Genomic DNA, 19,597 nt, shown 5'->3' on the forward strand with positions numbered 1-19,597 from the left:
CCCTCTTCCATCTTAGGTATGATATTTTACTTAGATTTATATTTTCCTTAGCGAACGTTGAACCCCATCTTCGACGAGTGTTTTGAGTTCTCTGTCACCTTGGAGCAATGCCTCACCGATGGCGCCATGATCTGCTTCACGGTCATGGATCACGATGTCCTTACGGCCAATGATTTCGGCGGGGAGGCCTACCTGGCCCTGGGCAATATACCCGGCGTGGAGGCCTACAGCACCAGTGTGGACAACTTTCATGGCCTAAAGCAGATCGAGCTGCCCCTCATGCAGCAGAAGGATAAATGTAAGTTGGATCTGTCCTTTCGATAACGAACTTCTTTCGATTCTATCATCCTTTCCATAAGGCAATCCCATTTTGCAAATCCTTGAGCTGCGCGTCAATGACAAACAGGCCCAGGACTTTGTGCGCAAGCAAAAGGCACGATTTATCACTTGATTTTAAAGGACACGACAGGACAGGAAAGGACAGAACGAACCGTTTGTAAAACGTGTATTTGAGATCAAAGAGATCAAAGTGTGGAAAGTATGGTGGATCGTGCAATGTAATTGCATTGATGGCGATAAATTAACCAAAAAGCTACTCGTTAACTGTATCCAAACCAGCACTGTATGTATTGTACTTAATCTAGTTGTTTGACAAAGACTCCAACTACCCCTACCCCTCGCCCTCTTCCTCCCCCAATGGGGGAGTCCCCCGTTCTTCTCTTGTGTTTGTAAATGTTAGCGAAATATCGAAATCGAAATGAAATTCCAATGGTGCAAAAGTAACAAGTAAATGGGACATGAAATGCATTTCCTGCTCTACACAAAACGTTGCTTGAACAAAATTATAAGTAAACTAGGGACTACATATATATGTGTGTGTGTATGTAGGTGCTTAGTATGTATTGCTGAAGTTGTCACAATTAGGCAATCAATGAAAATTTATGAAAAGAAATCAAACAGACAGAAACAGACACAACCACAACACTAGAGATACCTACTCCAGCACCCAGATGCGTTTTGAAGACTTTTAACATGGACACAATGAAAGGGTTTCGGACTACCGGAACTTGGGATAGACGCCACACAACATTTTTGGGTCAATTTAAACTATACGAAAAATATATCAATATACACACAATTTTAAAATAGGGAAAACTCAACCTCCTGTCTACCATAAGCCAAGAAACAATCAAAAAAAAACTCCGAGCTTCTTTGAAACCCCGCCCCTCCCCCGTTAAAACACACGAACACTTACCAATACAAAGGAAACCTATTTATAATATAAATATATATATGTATATGTATGAAGATGTATGTGTATGATGTATACAATTTATATCACGCCCAAAGGACAGTGTAACTAAGTCTAAAGTATATTTGTAAACTATTTTCTGAGCACAGATTTTGTATAAATTTATTAGATACACACACGCTTGTCCCCACCCCACCCTCACCCAACCCAACACTCTCCTCCCCAGAGAGGCAGCCTTCAGCTCTTTTGCTTATACACAACTTAGGGCATTTCCCCCCACCAAAAACAGACTCCCCTCTACTGTAGAGCCCCATCCCGAATTGTTTTTTTACCCAGAAGAAGGAGCAGAAAAGGCCTCGCTTCTATTGTAAATTTTGTACTATATACAATGGTCTCTCTATAAAGAAGAAACTCAAACATATACCTCCTACACACAGCTATATGTACGAGTAGTATATTATGAATAATGGGGGGATTGTTGTAACTGTAACTCTTAACTTTAAACTGTAGCAAAAACTTTTTATACCTTGGCAAAGGCATCAGCGGTCGGGGCTGAGGACAATTTTAAGAGAAGAACTAAAAAAAACTAAGGCGAACCAGAAGATACGATGCGGAGATATGATGCACAACAAAAGAACAAAAGATAGGCAAAGAAAAGAAAAGAGAAGAGAAGAAAATCCAAGTCAAATTACAAGCTATTTTTAATATTTACACTTAACTCCAGCAGGACGACGACGGGACACTTCATGAACGTTAATTACCAAACGAACAAAACGAGTATTATTGCATACAAATATAAATATTAATATACATATATCGATAAATAATTAATCAGTGAATATGCAACAAGTATTTAGTTAGTAAGATCAACTATTTTTTTTTGTTCTGTATCTTTGCACAGCCCTTATCTCTGAGCTCTGAAACTTTCTTCAGTTCGATTCTGTTCCGTTCCGTTTTCAGTTGAGGTTTTTCTTTCAACTTCGGTTAGGTCTGCCATCGCCAAGACATCGACAAAGATCAGGAGACAAACATCGAAGTAGAGTCAACGCCGTACTGTGCGCCTATAATTTCTAAATTATAAATGTGTCTTTATCGAACTGCAACTACGATTTCCCTTTCCACTCGAGTATCTTCCAAAAGCACTTGTTATTTTGAACAGCTCTTCTCCGAACAGAACTACTCTGAACTCCCCCTGCTCTGAACTGCTGTCTGCTATCTTCCATGCTTTTTGTGCGGCTAAAAGAAATAGTTGAGTAAATAAATGAATAAATACGATTATATAGGCAAATATTTGCCGTACTAACCAACCCACAACCACTGTGTTGATATGTGTACCTATGATAATTTCCTATATCGAATCACACAGAGCATATGCAAAATGCCGGCGCGCAAACAATAAGAATCTATCAAATTAAATCAATTAAATTATTCATGTTACTAGCACTAGCTAAAGAGTAAATACTACCAAAAAAGGGTAATCGGACACCGAAAAGAAGAGCAGAAGTGTAAGCTGATATACGAAGTGCGAAATGCGAACATTTGGCCCAACCGAAGAGACCAAACGCATTTCCCACAAACCAATCCAAACCAAACCAAACGAAACGAAACGAAACCAATGCAAAAACTGAACATACAATACGAATATGCAAGAAAAATCAAGGCCAAAACATACATGAGTGTATACCTACTACTATACCATACCTACATATTACTATAGTATATAATATACATATTTGAGTGTACAATTGTTGTGCTAGTTACAGAATACAAACGAAACAAAAAAAAACAAAAAAAAACAAATACCAAACAAAGGAACCTACAACAGAGCCCTCCTACATGCATATACATACAATGCAAATACATTCTGATTGCTATATATACAAGCAACCAGCAGAAAAAAAAACCAATAACGGCTAACTACAAGGTATATTTTCGATTATATACGCTACAAATATTTATTTATTTCAAACTTTTACACAGAAACGAAACGAAACGAAACCAAAACCAAAACCCATGCCATACACATCTAAACAGAAAACAGAAAACAGAATACTAGGTACATACAATATTTATAAACTGTTGTATTTTTTGTAAGCCAAGGCAGAACTACTAGACAAAAAAAAAACACTCTACCGCCGAAACTTGATAAAGATATTTTGATGAGAAACAAGATAACAAGAACAGCAAGGATACGAGGATACGTATATTATATAGTTTTTTTAAATGTGAATACATTAATATTTATGTGTGTATTGCAAATACCAACAACGGGCCACAATTCAGGTTCCTAAGCTCCCCTCCGTTAAGAAATATCTGAATAGCAAGCGACAAAAGCGACAAAAGCGACACCTAACTAAACCTAAGTACATATGTTTGTTTGTATGTATGTAAATGTGTGTGTGTGTGTGTCAACAGCAACAGCATCTAACAGCTAACAGCTAATATCAAATCAAAAACCAATTGCGAGCAAATCCCTACTTAATGTGAATCCAACAAAATGCTGCAGAAAGAAACATTATCAAATTCAATCAATAAATGTCAATGAATAATTAAACTGAAACTGTATTTTACCAATTGGGGGTAGGGGGGTGGACCCTATAGAGGGTCAACTGGCAAGGGAAACCCTTTAAGTAGAATTTAATCAGCCTCTCCTTGAATAACTGCTGGCGTTGTTTCCCCACCGATAAGCCGGAATCAATCCATACATATGTCCAACTTGGCATTAAGACAAATTGTCGTCCCGTCCCCGGCAGGTTGCGGCAGGTTGCGGCAAGCAAAATGTTTATGGAATTGATTTGAGGCACCGCTACGATCTGGTATCTGGTATCTGGTATCTGGTGCACGTCAAAGGTCTGCCGCCTGGTCGGTTCCTGCCATCGTCACGGCTCCGTAAGTGGCACCGTGAAAGTGTGGAAAAAGCTTTTATCTAAATTAAATCCTGACACATGCCAAGTTCCGCCCACAGTTCCGCAGTTTCACAGCTCCGGCTTTTGTTGCCAGCCCGTTTACTGCATATGACGTACAAATGACTCGCGTTTTAAGGTTAAGGTTTTAAGGCGAGCGTCATGTTAAAGCGATCCTTTGAGACATGTCTGTGCGTGTTATATTTAAGAGAAATCCTAAACTTTTTCACGACACACAACACTGGCAAAATCTGTGCAGTTTTATGCAACTTTTATGGCAGCGACGAGGACGCATAGCTGAAGCAAAACTTTTTACGACTTGCATTGCCAAAGAACAAACATCCAGACGTCAGGACATCAGGACGTCGGGACATCGGGACATCGTCTCCATGCTGCAACTGATGTGTACCCGTAAGCTGTGAGCAAGAAGTAACGGGACTTCCAAGAAAAATACCAAAACGAGAAGAGTGACAAACTGAAGACAATAAAAAATACCAAGAGCGAACACGTCTGCGAGGGCTGGAAAGACAAGAGACCAGCTGCAAGCCCTGGCCGCCTTTCACTGCCGCTGTCGCTGTCGCTTCTCTATGCATTTTTCGACCCACACAAAATTGTTTGCCTCTTTTTTGCGCCCGTCCCGCAGTTGACATTGAAGTAACATCCCCCACACACCCCCCCCACACACACGAAAAGAGCAATTCAGATTCCGGTTATGCATATTTTTATGGCAGCATTTTTGCTGCATTTAAATACTGCACGAAAAGCAAACTGGACTGGCCAACAGGAAATGCAAAGTTCGCCATGTTATTTAAGCCTTTTTCTTTGAAAGGGGGCAAGCCGCGAACTGATTTGCATCCCAACTTTTATTTACATGAGTGCATTTTTTGAATGTACCCATAAACGCTGAGAGTGCTCAGACCTCAAACCTCGGAAGCTGCCCCCATCCGAGGGCATTAGTTGGACCATGGACTCTGTCTGGCCCCATTATCGATGCCACTCTTCCTAATGACATGATGCAAAATTAGTCCCCCCACTCCAGGACTCTTGACCCCCCGTTAGAGAGCTAACCAGCAGCAGTCATTGCAGCCGTCACGTGCGGCAGCTGGGGCCCAAAGTGGTGGAGGCTGACAGGCCATGAAGCCTAATGTAGTAAGCCTCCCCCCGTTGCGGCCCGCCCCCCGATGCTTGTGGACGGAGTGGCGTTGCACGTGTTGCAGAACTTTCGGTTAACGGTTATTAAATGCAGTTTTTGCAGTTTGACAACAAAATGCAGATCCCGAAAGTGCAAAGTGCAGATGGTGGAGACCGGCACCGGTCGGGGCCCCCACACAGAAAGAAAGAAAGACAAGGAGAGAACAGAGCCCCCACGGTACAGAGCGAGAGCGATGGGCCAGTGAGAGAGTAAGCAGAAGAGAGGAACCGGTTCTACCCAAAGCTCCACTCCACTCGGGCTCCAGACCAGTCGTCACAGGTGCGCGAGGTGCTCCGAAGATCAGTTCAAGCTGAGATCGCGTCGCGTTTGCTTCGACCACGGCCTACGACTTCGGTGTGCATTGGAGAACCGATCTGTCCGATCGGTAAGCTGCCCGACCATACAGCCGCTGAGTTGTACACACGAAAATCGCGCAATAAATTCCACTATTTTTAGCATATTACGTGAGTGTCATTTGAATTTGTTGCGTGAAGTGTAGCCCCGGTCCGAGGGCAAAAGAACAAACAGAGTTATACCCAAATTTGTTCACCATTTGGCTAACTCTGTGGCTGCTTGTCTCTGTGTGTGTGTGTGTGTTGGGCGAGTGTGTCTCTGTGTGTGTGTGTGTGTGTGTGCGAGTGTCTGTTGGCCAGCTCCAAAACCTGCTGCTATTATTAGCCTTAGCCAAGATTATGGGCGATTTCATTATGGCGCTGCAATTTGCTGTGCTGCCGCCAGCCCCAGTCCCAGCCCCAGCTCCAGTCCCAGAAAGAGTTTGGCCCGAGAAGATTTTAGAGTTTGAGTTTGGTTAGACGAGTTCCGAAGTCCATGGCGGGTCTGGGTCTGGCCAAGTCTTGGCCATTGTGTTGGGCCCCCGGTCCGAAATGCCTGTGCGAGAAGCTGCAACGCCTTTCATTCATTCATTCATGGCAGCGATTATATCATACACCTCCTCTGTGTGTGCGAGTATGTAGGTACCACCAACGTGTTGGCTGGCATTTTGGCCAGAACCAGTAAAGGTTTTTGGCCCACACACTCGCACTGCCGCACTCCGCACTGCCGCACTGCCGCACACACCAACGCATTTGCATAGATAGAGACGACGTCATCGCCCATATTTATATCTATATTTATTTTAATATATGTCTCGACATTTTTCTGTGCTCTCTGCTTTTTGGCCTCTGTGCTCGGTGCAACACGGTTTTGTGTTTTTGTTTTCAAGTGAAGTGTAATGAAATGTGTTCAGCGGCAGCAGGGGCACACTAACAACCTGTCGCTGTGGCTGGCAAAAAGCGTTAACAATAAATAAGCGAAACAATAGCAACAGCAGCGACAGCAGCACCAGCAGCAACAACAACTCCAGTCGAACTGTATAACAATGAGGAGAGAAGGTAAGCCAGTTTTTTTTGTTTTTTTTGTAGAGAAATATATACGTACACATACATACATATATATATTGGGGGGTGTACATGTGTGTGCGACTGCGAGAGAGTACGTTCGTATACCTTAACTTGTTTATTTGCCATCAATTTGTTTTTGGCCTAAACTGAATTGCATTTTGAGCGTCTTTGGGCTTCCTCCACTCCACTCCAGTCCAGTCCAGTCCGTTGCTTCTTGGCTGATTTCCGCAATACATTGAACTACCTGAACTGTCATCGCGTGGGCGACTCCATTGATTACGCACCCGTTGACCCTGAAAGAGTCAGCCACCGTTGGCCAGTCGGAGATTCGCCTTATACGAGCATGGGCACGATTCACTCTTTGTTTATGGCCCAGTTTGTTAGCCCCTGGCTCTCACTGGCTCTCCCTGGGCCTGCGATTATGTCATTCATCAGAGAAGCAGATGCTATCGCATTAAAGGATCAACCTGAGATGGATCCGACCCTGGCAAGTCCAACATTTTTATGGCAGATACCCAGTTCTGATGCAGCTGATAGTAAGATGGGTTCACAGATGCGGAAGCATCTCTGCCTCAGATCTATCTCAGAGCTATGATACCCCCCGTAAGGGTATACCATTCATATTTTTTGGTCATTTGCTGGCAGCTGCAATCTCACGGATCGCCTTATAAACCGCTGAAGCTGGAGCTGTAGCTGGACCTGTCAAAATGCCAATACCAAATAGATCAATAAGTGAAATTTAATAGCTTCAGACATGGAAACAGCCATATAATCTACTGCTTTCTCTTTTGCTTTGAATGACAAAAGGAAAATCCAAGCAAATACATAGTTTGATGTAAGCCCTTACCTAACAAATCGAGCAGAAGATATTATCATATGCTAGACGCCTGCACAATGGAAAGCATTTTCCAAATAGTTTATCTCCGGCTGCAGCGCAGCTCCCATGGTTAGGGGCCCCATAGTAAGGGCCGGGACCCACTGTGCATAACAGAACTTGCTGTTGCTGTTGCTGCTGGTTTGGTTATTTTCCTCCGCTCTGCCGTTGTGACGACTAGTATTATTTTGTTCGTGTCTTAGCCGCTGGCCATGTTTATGGTTAAGAGCCAGCCATGCTTAGCACGCTTACCATCCAATAAAAGTTGCACAGAGACGGGCAACGGCAACGGCAACGGCAACAGCAACATCTAGAAATTCAAAACCAACGCCAGGGGCCAAGTGTCCCTCTCTGTTTTTCTTTATTTAATTTTATTTTTACTTCTGCCTGATGACAATCTTTTGATAATAATGATAATTTTTTGTGTCTTTTCGGGTCAACTCTAATGTTGTACTCGTTGTTGTTGTATTCGGGATTGTTTCGAGTGCGGTAACAATTAGAGATATCTGTATGTAGGTACATATACTCGCAGATGTGCCGATGTACGACTTTTTGCAATAGCTTACCCGTAGTATGGGGCATGACCATGATTCACGAGATGCAGCGAAAGTTATGCAATACTCCTGTTGCCATTGCGGTTAATCGAAGACAGGTTTTCTTCATTTTTTTTCGTTTTTTTCCGTTTTTCCGTTTTTAAACAGCCAATTTGCAGCTGTACAAGATGCGTATGCGTGTTGGCCCCATCGAAAAGAGGCAATCGTTTGGCTCGCAGCCAGCCCACAGCAACTAAAATGATACGTGGCCGAGTGTGTATGCAAATGCTCAACGACCATCAAAAAACACAAATCAATCAGTGCTAATCAACACTGGCAAGAGTCGGTTATATAAAGTTATATTGAGTTAAATAATTCCCTGTGCAGTCTTCAGCCCGGGGGCTTGTGCAATCTTCCTGAGTTTTGTTTGCGTGTGAATCTGAATCCGACAGACAGACAGCAGAAATCAAACAAGAAAGAAGCCAACCGAGATTACATGCTGTACATACTCGTATGTATGATTATCATCACCATACCATACCATGCCATACCATGCCATATGTTGGATGTTAGATATTAGATTTGCTGCAACTTTCATTTGACATTTGAGAGGGTGCTCTGGCTGTCTGGCTGTCTGGCTGTCAGTGCCAGTGCCAGAGTCTGCCTCCAATTGAAATCTTCAACGACGATGATGATGATGATGGTGATGACATCATCATATGTAATTAATGCCTCGTGTCGGTTGCATTGCACACTCATTGCGTGCAAATTATATGTACAAAAAAATCTCTGACATTCCATGGCATGCAGTCCGGGCTATATAAATCATTGGATCGAACCGCAGATCGATGCTAAGCTGAATGCTTATTGAATCAGTGATCAGTAAAACAGGTTTTGCAAATGATTGCAAAAAACATGAGCAAAGAGTCGAAATTCGTTGAGGATATTCAGGCCTCTAAAGATTTGAATCAACAGAACAATATCCAAGGGAAATGTAAATAATTAAACAATTATACATGTAAAAAAGGATTTGGCTCTTTGAGTGGTCCACAAAAGTGGCTTTTTCCCCCAACGATGCTGGTATTTTTGCCAGACTTAAGTTGAGCTCTATTCGCAGATGCATGTTTACTCAGACATGTAGCCCATGCCCCCCATAAAGAAAAACAAAGACCGTAACGAAATCTTATAAATAACCCAAACAGATTTCTGTATTTCGATTTCTGCTGCTCCAGCAGAGGAAACAATTAGAAATAAGCAAACAATAAGCAAGACTCTTCATACTATATATGTATGCACACAAGCTCTTTATTGCTCAAATCATAATTCAATGGAGCCACCCCCAGCCCCCAAGAGCAAAACGGGAGAGGGCAGAGGACAGAGGACAGGGAACAGAGGAACAGAGGAACGGTAGCCAGGTCTTATGCCAGAGTTATGGCAACGTCCTCTGTTTCAACATCTAATTGAATGAACAGCATTTGATGGAATGTGCCCGAAAACAGAAAAGCAATCTGGAAAAAAACAAAACTTGTTGAAAACACACAGTTTTTGGCTTCTCGAGTGCCTTAAGCCGTAACAATGCCACACAGCCACTGATATTCTGTGAGCCACACTTGACATTAAAGTATTTTCCCCCCCGGAGCCGGAGCCGGAGCCAGAGTCTACGCCCACAGAGATCTTCCACGTTACCAGCCACGAAATTATATATGTATGCCGGGCAAAAGGCAAATATTATACAATCATCAGGGGGCTATAACAACAATAATAACTTTGGCAAATTATAAAAGGCAACACCCCTCTCATAAATCGCTGTCTGCTCTGGCCGCCGCCGCCGCAAGACCTTGAAGGCAGAAAACAAAAACTACGAAAAACTACGACCGACAAACAAAAGCCAAAAAACTCTCAAGATTGTGTTTGATTTTTAGCGGACATTCGTTAGGTTCAACATAAATACGTTTGTACATTTGTACGTGTGTAGTTTTTATGGATGGCGAGATCTTCTTCAGCGACGAGTCATCAACAATTCACATGAATCCAATTTTACTTGGAGATGTCATCGAGCCACAAGCTGGGGGGGAAGTCGAATACGAGTGTATTATAAAAGATTGGAATTGTATTGGAATTTCCTTCCTTGAAACAATGAAGTGCCAAAGTAAGCAAGAAACCCCCCTCTGCCGCCTAACTAGTTGCAATATTAATTAATCTCTATCCGTGTCCCCGGCGCATTAGAATACTGGTATCAGGCACCGCGACTGGGCATTCTCGGCATCGTCGTCAGATCGGATCGGATCGGATCAGATCCGATCGGAGCAGCTGCAGCCGCCTAGCGTGGGAAACGAATCGAAACGCAACGCAGCCGCCAGTCTCTGTCTATCGGTGGAAGCTGGCCCAGGCTCCATCGAATGGACCCCGGGATGTTAATGGGGGATGTGGATGTGGATGTGGAGAGCCATGATCTGGTCTGCATGCATATACTCGTACATATGTATGCGACTCATGTGTCGATTGCTGGGGACTAAGACTGGGAATGGGAATGGGAATTGGCTTATTATTTGATATTTAAGGTTTGCATTTTTCTTTTGCTGTTTGCTATTTGCTATTGGCTTTTTGCTAGTTTTTTTTTTGCTGCCTAGTGGGCAAGTGTACTTACGGATATTGTCAACACGTTTTGTTGGCCAGTTGTGCAATCGAAATGAATGCAAAGAAATACTCGAACGTGTGGTTGTTCGTTGCTTTGTTTGTTGGTTATTTGATCTCCAGATCAATAGATTACAACCGCAGACTTTAACTTTATGGGGTCGTATAGATAGTCGCTCTCTAAGTGGGGCTGGCTGCATTTGATGGCTCCACGAGCCACTTGTGCAGTTATTTGAACTATTAATGAAACCGAAATAAACATAAACCCAAGGCACCGCTAGTGCGGCTCGGGCCATGGCCGAAAAAAAGAAAAGAAACCCAGAAACGGAGGCAGAGGCAGAGGCAGAAAAACAAAAGTTGTAACGGTATTTATGTTGCAAAGTATCCCTTCCCGTGGCAGCCACAGCCGCAGTCTGTCTGCCCCATAAATATGCCGCCGCCACCGCCGCTGACTGCGAACAGGTTTAACCCCAGAGCTCCAGCTCCAGCCGCAGCTCCAGCCCCAGCACTAACCCACTCCACGGCTCACAGAATATTTATTATGCGCATTGTTTCGGGTGCCATTTAGACCGTGCGCCACAGATACGAATCCACACGGACTCGAGAACGCGGCACTAAGAACCAGCAGCGCCTTGCCTCGCCTCGCCTCGCCTTGCCTTGCCTTGCCACGAGTTCGAGTACTTACAGTTACAATTGAAGTTACTGAATAAGTGGAAACACCTGACGATCTGTATCGGTTCTGCTTAGAGAGCAACTTAATGCGCCACAAACAGCAGCAGCAACAGAGGCAGTAGCTGGGGCTGGGGCAGGGACAGCATGCATACATAGATGGCTTGTGTCTGTCTAAACAGATCCATTATACGAGCATTGTGTCTCTAATGTATAGCACCCCGTTGGTAAAGACTTCGCTCGAAACCCATTTGGCGTGCGGCACCGGAAGGGCGACAGACCCAATGGAGGCAGGCGACACCGCCACACAATTAACCCATAAGGGGCAGCAGCGGGCGCCCACATATCCGCATTGGAAAAGTGTGTTAATGAAGTGCCAATTCAGCGGAAGAATAGCCTTCACATATCCATAAAACTAGACTTTCAAATGGCAATCAACTTCCACATAAATTCTATTTCAATAGAACAGCTTTTGTGCAGATTCTAGAGCACTAAAAGAGCTTTGCTTTTCGGTAATTCTTCAAAGATTCAGCTCTGCCTGTCTCTGCTCTGCCCTGCTCTTGCTGCCTCTAAGTGGTTCGGCTCAGCTCCAAAGCCTGGGATCCAAGGAAAGACAGCGCCAGTCATAGAGATTACGCAGAGAGACAACTGTTGCGTTTGATGTGAAATCCGGCCTACACTTGGCACTTGGCACTTGGCAGTTGGCATTCATTCGCATTCGAAAAAAAAAACAGCTGTAAGACTGCTAGATGTGGGTTTGTGGGCATGGGTGCATGGAGGGGTCTTAGACAGGGTCAGGTTGATTGAAATTGATGTTGCAAACGTGACGTAGTCAAAAAAGGGACCTTCCCAACACACCTCACTCATGTACCTCATCGCTTTGATGGCTTTGGCTTTGGCTTTGGCTTTGGCGATTGCGCTGCCGTCCCGTGGATCTCTGGATAACAGCAGTTGGCGGAGCAGACTTCATTTGCAAGTTGCCACAATTGTACGGGTAGACAGAACCGGAGGGGGGCCAGGGGACACGACACGGTCAAAAAAACAAAATAAAAAAAACACCAAATTGTTGTGCACAATTTGTTGTTGTTGTTGTTTAAAGTGAGTTTGCGAAAAATAAAATGAAAAAGGGGGGGAAGACAAAAAAAATTGAAAGCATTACGTACGGGCGCCCCAGCTTAGGCCGTTAAGTGAACTTTCTCCGAAAGAGTGGTGAGATTTAATATACGTATGTATATTGTTTATTGTTTGGCCACACAAATGTGACCTTCTTTGTGTCCGATTCTTTTCGACTGGGCCATTGATTTTAACGGCTTACTTGTCCGGGGCCAACATCAAACAGTCTAGCAATAAATGGCTGAAAATTTAATAAAAGAAATATGGCATCTTTATCGCACTTTCATCGACCGATGTGAGCCCCGCACTTGGCCATAATTAATTTCATTCCCTTGCTGCTTCTGCTGCTCCTTCGACCACTGCGACGTGAGCGGGCATTTATGGCTAGAAAGTTTTGGGTCTTAGGTTTTCGGATGGGTTTCTGCATGGCCATTGACGTTGTCAAAATGTTTTGCCAACTGACCGCCCATTTGAATTTTTCGGCCAACTTCTTGGTGGTGTTGGTGTTGGTGGAGCTGGGCCGGGGACTGGGAGTGGGAGTGGGAGTGGGATTTGGCCTGGAAAGCCATAGATTAACATGAGGAAAGGCAGCTTGAGAGCTTGAAAGTGCCACAAGAGGCACAGTGGCCAAACCTTTATTTTAGGCAATCCTTTCCTTTCTCTTTTATGACTCCTTAAACTAGTACAAGTACAGACCTTATACTCGTACGTCCATAGATTTATGGGCCTGTATTGTTCTGGATTTGCCCCACAGTTGCGATGCGAGAACAGAATAATTTTAAACGCTGCTCATTTTTCAAGTCTGCGCGCCCTTTTCGGAATGCCTCCATTCGGAGCCCCATACCCAGACCCAGAGCCAGAGCCAGACCCCGACCCAGACGTCGACGTGGACTCCTCTTTGCGGCCTCTTTACGTCTGCGGTGTGTCTCTCTCTCTCTCTGTGTGTGTGTGTGTGTGTGTGCGTGGAAGAGTTAGTGTTTTTAATAGCCTGCAGGGTTAAAAATTTAATGGAAAAACGTTTTAATAAATCAGTTAAGTGGTCTTGCCGCTTTTTTTGCGGCTAATTACACGCATTAGTGTTGCCCAGTCGCAGTCTGCGGCGTGTTAACAGTCGCATCCAATCCATGACTCCATCTCCAGGCCTCAGACCCGGCACTGGTTCTGTCCACTCTGGACAATGTTGCCCATGCAGCGCGTAATTTAGCAATTAAAAGCGATTAACGCTCGGCAGCTACGGCTACTTAACGTCTAAGATCGGGGACCCGGCCAAACCACGCAGCCTCGCACATCGCAGTGCAGAGCAAAGCAGAGCAAAGCAGCGCCAAGCAGCGCCAAGCAGCGCAAAGCAGCGCGACGCAGCACAGAATTAGCGGTTGCTGAGGCTGAGACTGGGGCTGAGACTGAGACTGAGGCTGAGACTGAGGCTGCGGCTGCCACTGGCCCCCAGTTTAATAGTCGCCTCGCCGCTTGAGAGCAGCAACCAGAGCCGAATCGACATTAAGCGCTTTGGGTTTTAACAATGCAATCAAATTTTATGCTGATTTTCGAAAACATGCAGCAGAAGTCATTAAATCAAGCCAGAGATGAGATAACAGCCGATAGCAATTAATGCAGGGCCACGGAATTCCGTGTGCCTTAGATTTTCCTGTACCCATAACAGTTTAAAGTAAATGCTCGTATAAATTTCTTTGGCCATAACATCTGCTAATTAGAAACGAAAATCATAATAGAAATGCCCTGGAAGCCCTGAAAGCAATAAAAAGCGAAAAGATCAATAGGCTGGGCGGGCAACGGGTACGATAATCCTAGTGGAAGGTTTTCTACAGCTCAAACAATGGCTGATTTATGAATATTAGGGGAGCACAAAGGAATCCATTTGAATGGTAATTGTACAATGCATATCTCAAGACTCCCGGCATACGGCTCGGAGAATGCAAATGACAATACATAGTCTTTTATTATTTATTCTAGCGACTTCTGGGGGCCACTGCCGGCCACTGTGGCGATATTTATTGGGATACCACGGATCGAGAGCCTGCAACTTGCAATTTCGGTCCGTCTGAGAGCCCCCACCCATCGGTACGTCGGTTCGCTTGTGAAAGGCGCTGCTTTTGCGGCTGAGTGCTACAGATTGTGTCCCAGGCACAGGCTGGTGGTGGCCTGCAGTTCTTGCCCCAGTTTGGTGGGACGCATGCATACTCGTACTCGTATATTTTGTAGATGTGCATCTGGGGAAAACTTTCTAAACCGCGCCCCGAAAAATTTCATGGTGGTGCCCGGTGCCTGGTGCATGGCAATGAAATTTACATGCCATGCCGCTGACCAAGACCACAACAACGGCCTCAATGGCAAGTTCAAGTCGTCCAACTTTTATGACACTTGACCACAATGATGGAGTGCATTGCTGCGGCCGATCGCGGTGTCTTGTTTTCTCACTTTGTGTAACACGAATTGCCACAAATTAACTTCTCGTTTCGTTGGCAACGACTTCCGCTCTTGGCCCATTGTTGCCGCTGCATCAGCGGAAGCAGCGAAAGTTGTGAAATCCTCCATCAAAGACAATGAACGGGGGGCGCCACACTTTTTAACGGTCCAGCGACAAAATGCAAATTTCATGTAACCTGGACGAGAAAAACAGCTTTACGAGGCTCGGCCCCCCCCCATATTGATGAGCCCATATACAAGATTTATACGACTATGTATGATGTGGCATATACGTATGTATAGGCATTTTTGTATATGAAGTAGCCCTAAAATGATCCACTTTACCCTTCGTTTGGTTCTGGATGCTTTCTTGGTTTATAATGCTGTTTATGTGGCGTTAAATGTTAGGGTCTTGCTGGTGCTGCTGGTGGTGCTGCTGCGCCAAGGTAAATACGAGAGCAAACACATTTTAATGGCATTCGCATTCCATTTGCCGCAAAAGGAAAAGGCTTTAAGGCAAGCCTAACAAAACAAACCCCAAAAACCGCATAAACAAATCAATGTGCGGAGCAGTGGTGTGGCATGGAGCCGCTGTCCGACCGTAGCGAAGTGGAGCGGAGCGGAGCGGAGCGGAGCGGAGCGGAGTAGAGCGAAGCATGTAAAAATCCGACGCATGGGAGTTGCAAACGGAAAGGCTTTGATGGCCGCCAAGTGATAGAAACCCCAAACGATGGTGGGACGGTGATGGAGATGGAGGCGAAGACGAAGGCGAAGGCAACCACTGGGACCACACAGACACAGGCAGGAAAGGGTCGCCTGTCTCTCATTCTTGGCCTCCATCTCGGCCTCCAGTTCGATTTTTCATTTGATGACGTTACCGCCCACACCATAAATGTGTGTGTGTGTTTGTGTGTTTCTGTACTCCCCAGGCACTAAAATCACCGCATTGAACTTGAAAGTTTTACTGTAGACCTCCCCAGATCCACAGATCCAGATCCCAACTGACAATTGTATCGCGATTGACCGCCGGCTAGCCACAAATGTAAATGCACTCAGAAATTGGCCTCAGTTGGAATACATAATAGGAAGGCTAGTCGGGGCGACTATGGAGAGGGCCATGGAGAGGGCGATGGGAAGGGCAGTGCCAGGCCCACAACGATGCGATAGATAACGACACCCTTTAATTGGCCTAATCGAGGCAATAACTCAATTTTATCATCAGCCAGAAACAGCCGGAGTGGGGCGTCAATGAAGGTCCTTGCCGGCAAGGAAGACTCCAGATGGCCTTCCGCCAAGAGTTTTGTGGAAGTTCGTCGAGATAGGAACTATTTTTTTCAGAATTATAATTACACGTTGATTGATATATTGTATGTAGTGGCTATGAGTAGAGCCACAATGCACACGTATGTACATATGTATGTAAATACTTTCTGTGAGTGTGCATGCAATCAGAAATTCAAGGGAGCAAAAGAACCAGTTTTCCCCCCCAACCCACAGAACACAGTGCCTCTGCCGTTGCCGCTGCACGCGTCTCCCGCATATCACCTGTCACCTTGCAACAGAATGTCGCACCCAAAACCAAGAGCTACGTGACCAAGTGACAAATTGCAGGCGAAGGACGAGCCACGAGCAACGAGCAGCGAGGCGACACTGAGGAGCAGGGGCAACTTCAATTTCCATGCCCTGAACTTGAAAGAACGAACATATTTCTGCCACTTTTTGAGTGGCTTTTGAAAGCTTAACGGGACTGAGAAAAGTGCAACGAACTGCAGCGCCAATCATTGGGATGGGTGCGCCGCAACAGTAACATCATAAATTGATATAAATTATGCAAGGCAGGGATGGGACCACATTCCTGAAGGGGGAAGGGGGGCATTGCTCTGCAGTTATAGTGGGGACGAGACTTCAGGCTTATCGAAATGCTAATTTGTTTGCCGTCCTTTGCCTCTGGGATAACTGACGACCACACACCCACCCCACCCGCTTTCGGGACAGAACGTATCATAAACACATTCCATACTGGACCGCAATAGTTTATATTAAATGGAACAACTTTGATGCACAAAAAACTCACTGGAAACGCAAAAACTTTCCCCAGGTTACACCAAATGGTCTGTTGCTCACACAGTACGTACTGCTGGTTCACTGTACATTGCAGCCATATGAAAACGAAAAATTAAACTTTTAATTAAAAGTTGAAAACTGTTAAACAATTTCTTTGGTAGCCTGACAAATGCTAATTGCCACGTGTCTGTTCTCTGTTTGCTTCTTTCCAGGCAGCTCCGAGAATTGCTAGTCAAGACCATTAGCAGTCGATAAAACGCAGCGCCCCAGTAGAGGAGAGCACCCCAGCATCCAGAGCAGAAAGAAGGTAGTGGAACCATCAGAGGAAAATGCACGAGAGACAAGTGAAGAAGTAAGTTGCGAGGATGGGTCCCAGCGTGGATCCCCGTCCACTTAGCCACCAATTTGAGATAACATTTGCAATCCAATTACAGATTGAAGGGCAGCCATTATGTGGCCACTCACGGCCGCCTCACACCTGACCCTCCGTACGTCCACTCGAATCGCGGCTACTCCACAGACGGCGAGGAGTCGCACTCTCATCGCGCTCCCTCCGAGCGCACCTACTCCGAGTACACACTCACTCACGAGCGCATCTCGCCACAGTCCCAGTACAACTCGTCGCGAAAGAAGCGCTCCGCGAACGGACATCACCAGCACCTGCAGCACAGCTACAGCCACAGTCAGATGGGCCTCTCCAGCTCCCCGGATAATGGAGGACCACGCTCTCTCAGCGGACCACCGCCCACGCGCCAGCCGCCACGAGCACCTTCAGCCCTTAGCTATGATCATGGCGGGGATGGGGGCAGCGATATCTATGTGACCAGTGCTGCTTACAAGGCGCCATCGGAGATCAGGTGAGCTCTTAAATGTCCTTCAACGCTCTTCAAACGTTTCTAACTTATATCACTTACAGTCGATATAGCCAGCGTCCAGTTTCGCGTGGACCCCCGCGTAGTGTCTATTCGGTGGCCAGCACTGCCAAGACGGGACGGAGCGCTCGGTCTACCACCAAAAGGGGCGCCAAGATCGAGACCATGTCCGCTCCGAACCCATTCTGCCCGAATGTAAAGGGCGTCTGCTGTCTGATGCTGCTGCTGAACTTGGGCCTGATCCTGGTCACTCTGGGCTTCGTCATCGTGGTGCAGTTCTACGAGCCGCTGTACGTGTGGATACTGGGCATTGTGTTCCTGATATTCGGCTTCCTCACGCTGATTGGCTGCATGATCTACTGTGTGTATGTGTGCCGCGATGCCAGGACTCCGTCGCAGGTGCGTAACGAGGATCTGTACTGGACCCGTCACTGGCAGAAGAACATCGGCTACACACCCCAGGAGATCAACTACAAGGCGGACAAATACGATGCCTATTCGGATCGGTACTCGGTTAGCAAGCTGAGCGGCAAGTACTCAGATCGTGAGAGCCAGCGCTACTGAGGGAAGGAGCAAACTAATGTCAAATATCGAATCAGAGCTTCTTTTTTTTCTGGCAGTTACATTATTTAATTAGGAAGTGCTTGCGCCATGACGAATTCGGAAATACGAACCGAATCTGCCTTGAAAACTTCCTCGTGTAGGCACATATTAATAGAAACATATAAACAACTTATATCTTAACTAATTGTAAGACTATGTACTAGTTCTAAACGGTTATTAACAAGGCCCCTCAACGTACCTGCTGCAAGTTGCTTGCTAGTTTGTATGTTATAAGAGAGATATTGAAAGAAAACGAGAGGATACACGAGAGTATTGTAATCTGCCATATTTGAGAAGGTTTACCGCTCGTTCGGCTAATCAACTGTAACTGCAAATGCTTATAACACATGACAAATAAATAATACGAATAATAAAATACATAATACAATAAGTTGTATGGGATATCCTTTTTTCGGGTGCCAATGTTTGACTCTCCTAAACACGAAAAGACATGACACGTCCAGATCGGCCCATAAATAGTCGATAAAATAAGCAAAGAAAAAATGCAAATCGTTAAATCGCCCACGGAGAAATTCAAATTTAAATTTAAATTCATACACATTTTCTTTGCAGGTGTCTCTGTTGATAATTACATCAATATGTAGTTGATATGTAGCAAAATGTGTACTTACCGTGAAGTTACAGTGTAACAAAATTAATTTAGTGTCCATTTTTGTTGACCTTTTTTAATTACACCTTCTGTTATACACAATCCCAATACAAGGGAGTACTTAAAAGTTGCAAATCTTTTAGGAAATTGTACTTTTTATCAGATTAAATTATACGCTCAGGGCTGAAAGTCCTAGCCAGCTAAGCCGCACATCATAATCGTAGAATGTAATTTTCGAACATGTATAAACATGAACAATTAACCCATTGCGGGGTCCGACAAAAATTATAAAGCTTGAAGTATTACAACGCAGTTCAGGCACAAACCATACGCATCTATATACAGTATCAATTGGTATTTTTTTTCGAAAGGAAATAGGAATCTACGAGGGGACCTTCAAAGAGTATTATTTTTCGCGGCCTAACTCAAGTTGTTACCCTGCATAGGGATTTTT

At 45.0% G+C, this 19,597-nt stretch overlaps 2 protein-coding genes across 6 annotated transcripts in view; both read left to right on the top strand.

Moving 5' to 3' along the window:
- Positions 1-3,806, top strand: part of LOC108151074 (BAI1-associated protein 3) — a 54,193-nt gene extending 50,387 nt beyond the window's left edge. For all 4 annotated transcript variants that reach the window (XM_017279454.2, XM_017279455.2, XM_033387098.1 and 1 more), the window contains 2 exons: positions 52-298; positions 360-3,806. In XM_017279454.2, the coding sequence (XP_017134943.1) occupies positions 52-298; positions 360-451 (339 nt within the window). In that variant the 3' untranslated portion in view covers positions 452-3,806. The remainder of the gene's footprint in view (positions 1-51; positions 299-359) is intronic.
- Positions 3,807-5,640: 1,834 nt separating this feature from the next.
- LOC108152635 lies at positions 5,641-18,918 on the top strand. Of its 2 annotated transcripts, none has more exons than XM_017282115.2 (5): positions 5,641-5,811; positions 6,570-6,738; positions 17,271-17,410; positions 17,493-17,915; positions 17,975-18,918. In XM_017282115.2, the coding sequence occupies exons 3-5, from the start codon at positions 17,388-17,390 to the stop codon at positions 18,492-18,494; spliced, it is 966 nt and encodes a 321-aa protein (XP_017137604.1). In that variant the 5' UTR covers positions 5,641-5,811; positions 6,570-6,738; positions 17,271-17,387; the 3' UTR covers positions 18,495-18,918. The 2 variants fall into 2 exon arrangements, with proteins under 2 accessions (XP_017137604.1, XP_017137605.1); XM_017282116.2 differs by having other exon boundaries at positions 6,575-6,738.
- The last annotated feature ends 679 nt before the right edge of the window (positions 18,919-19,597 follow it).

Source organism: Drosophila miranda, chromosome XR, assembly GCF_003369915.1.
Source record: "Drosophila miranda strain MSH22 chromosome XR, D.miranda_PacBio2.1, whole genome shotgun sequence".
Taxonomy (NCBI): Eukaryota; Metazoa; Arthropoda; class Insecta; order Diptera; family Drosophilidae; genus Drosophila; species Drosophila miranda.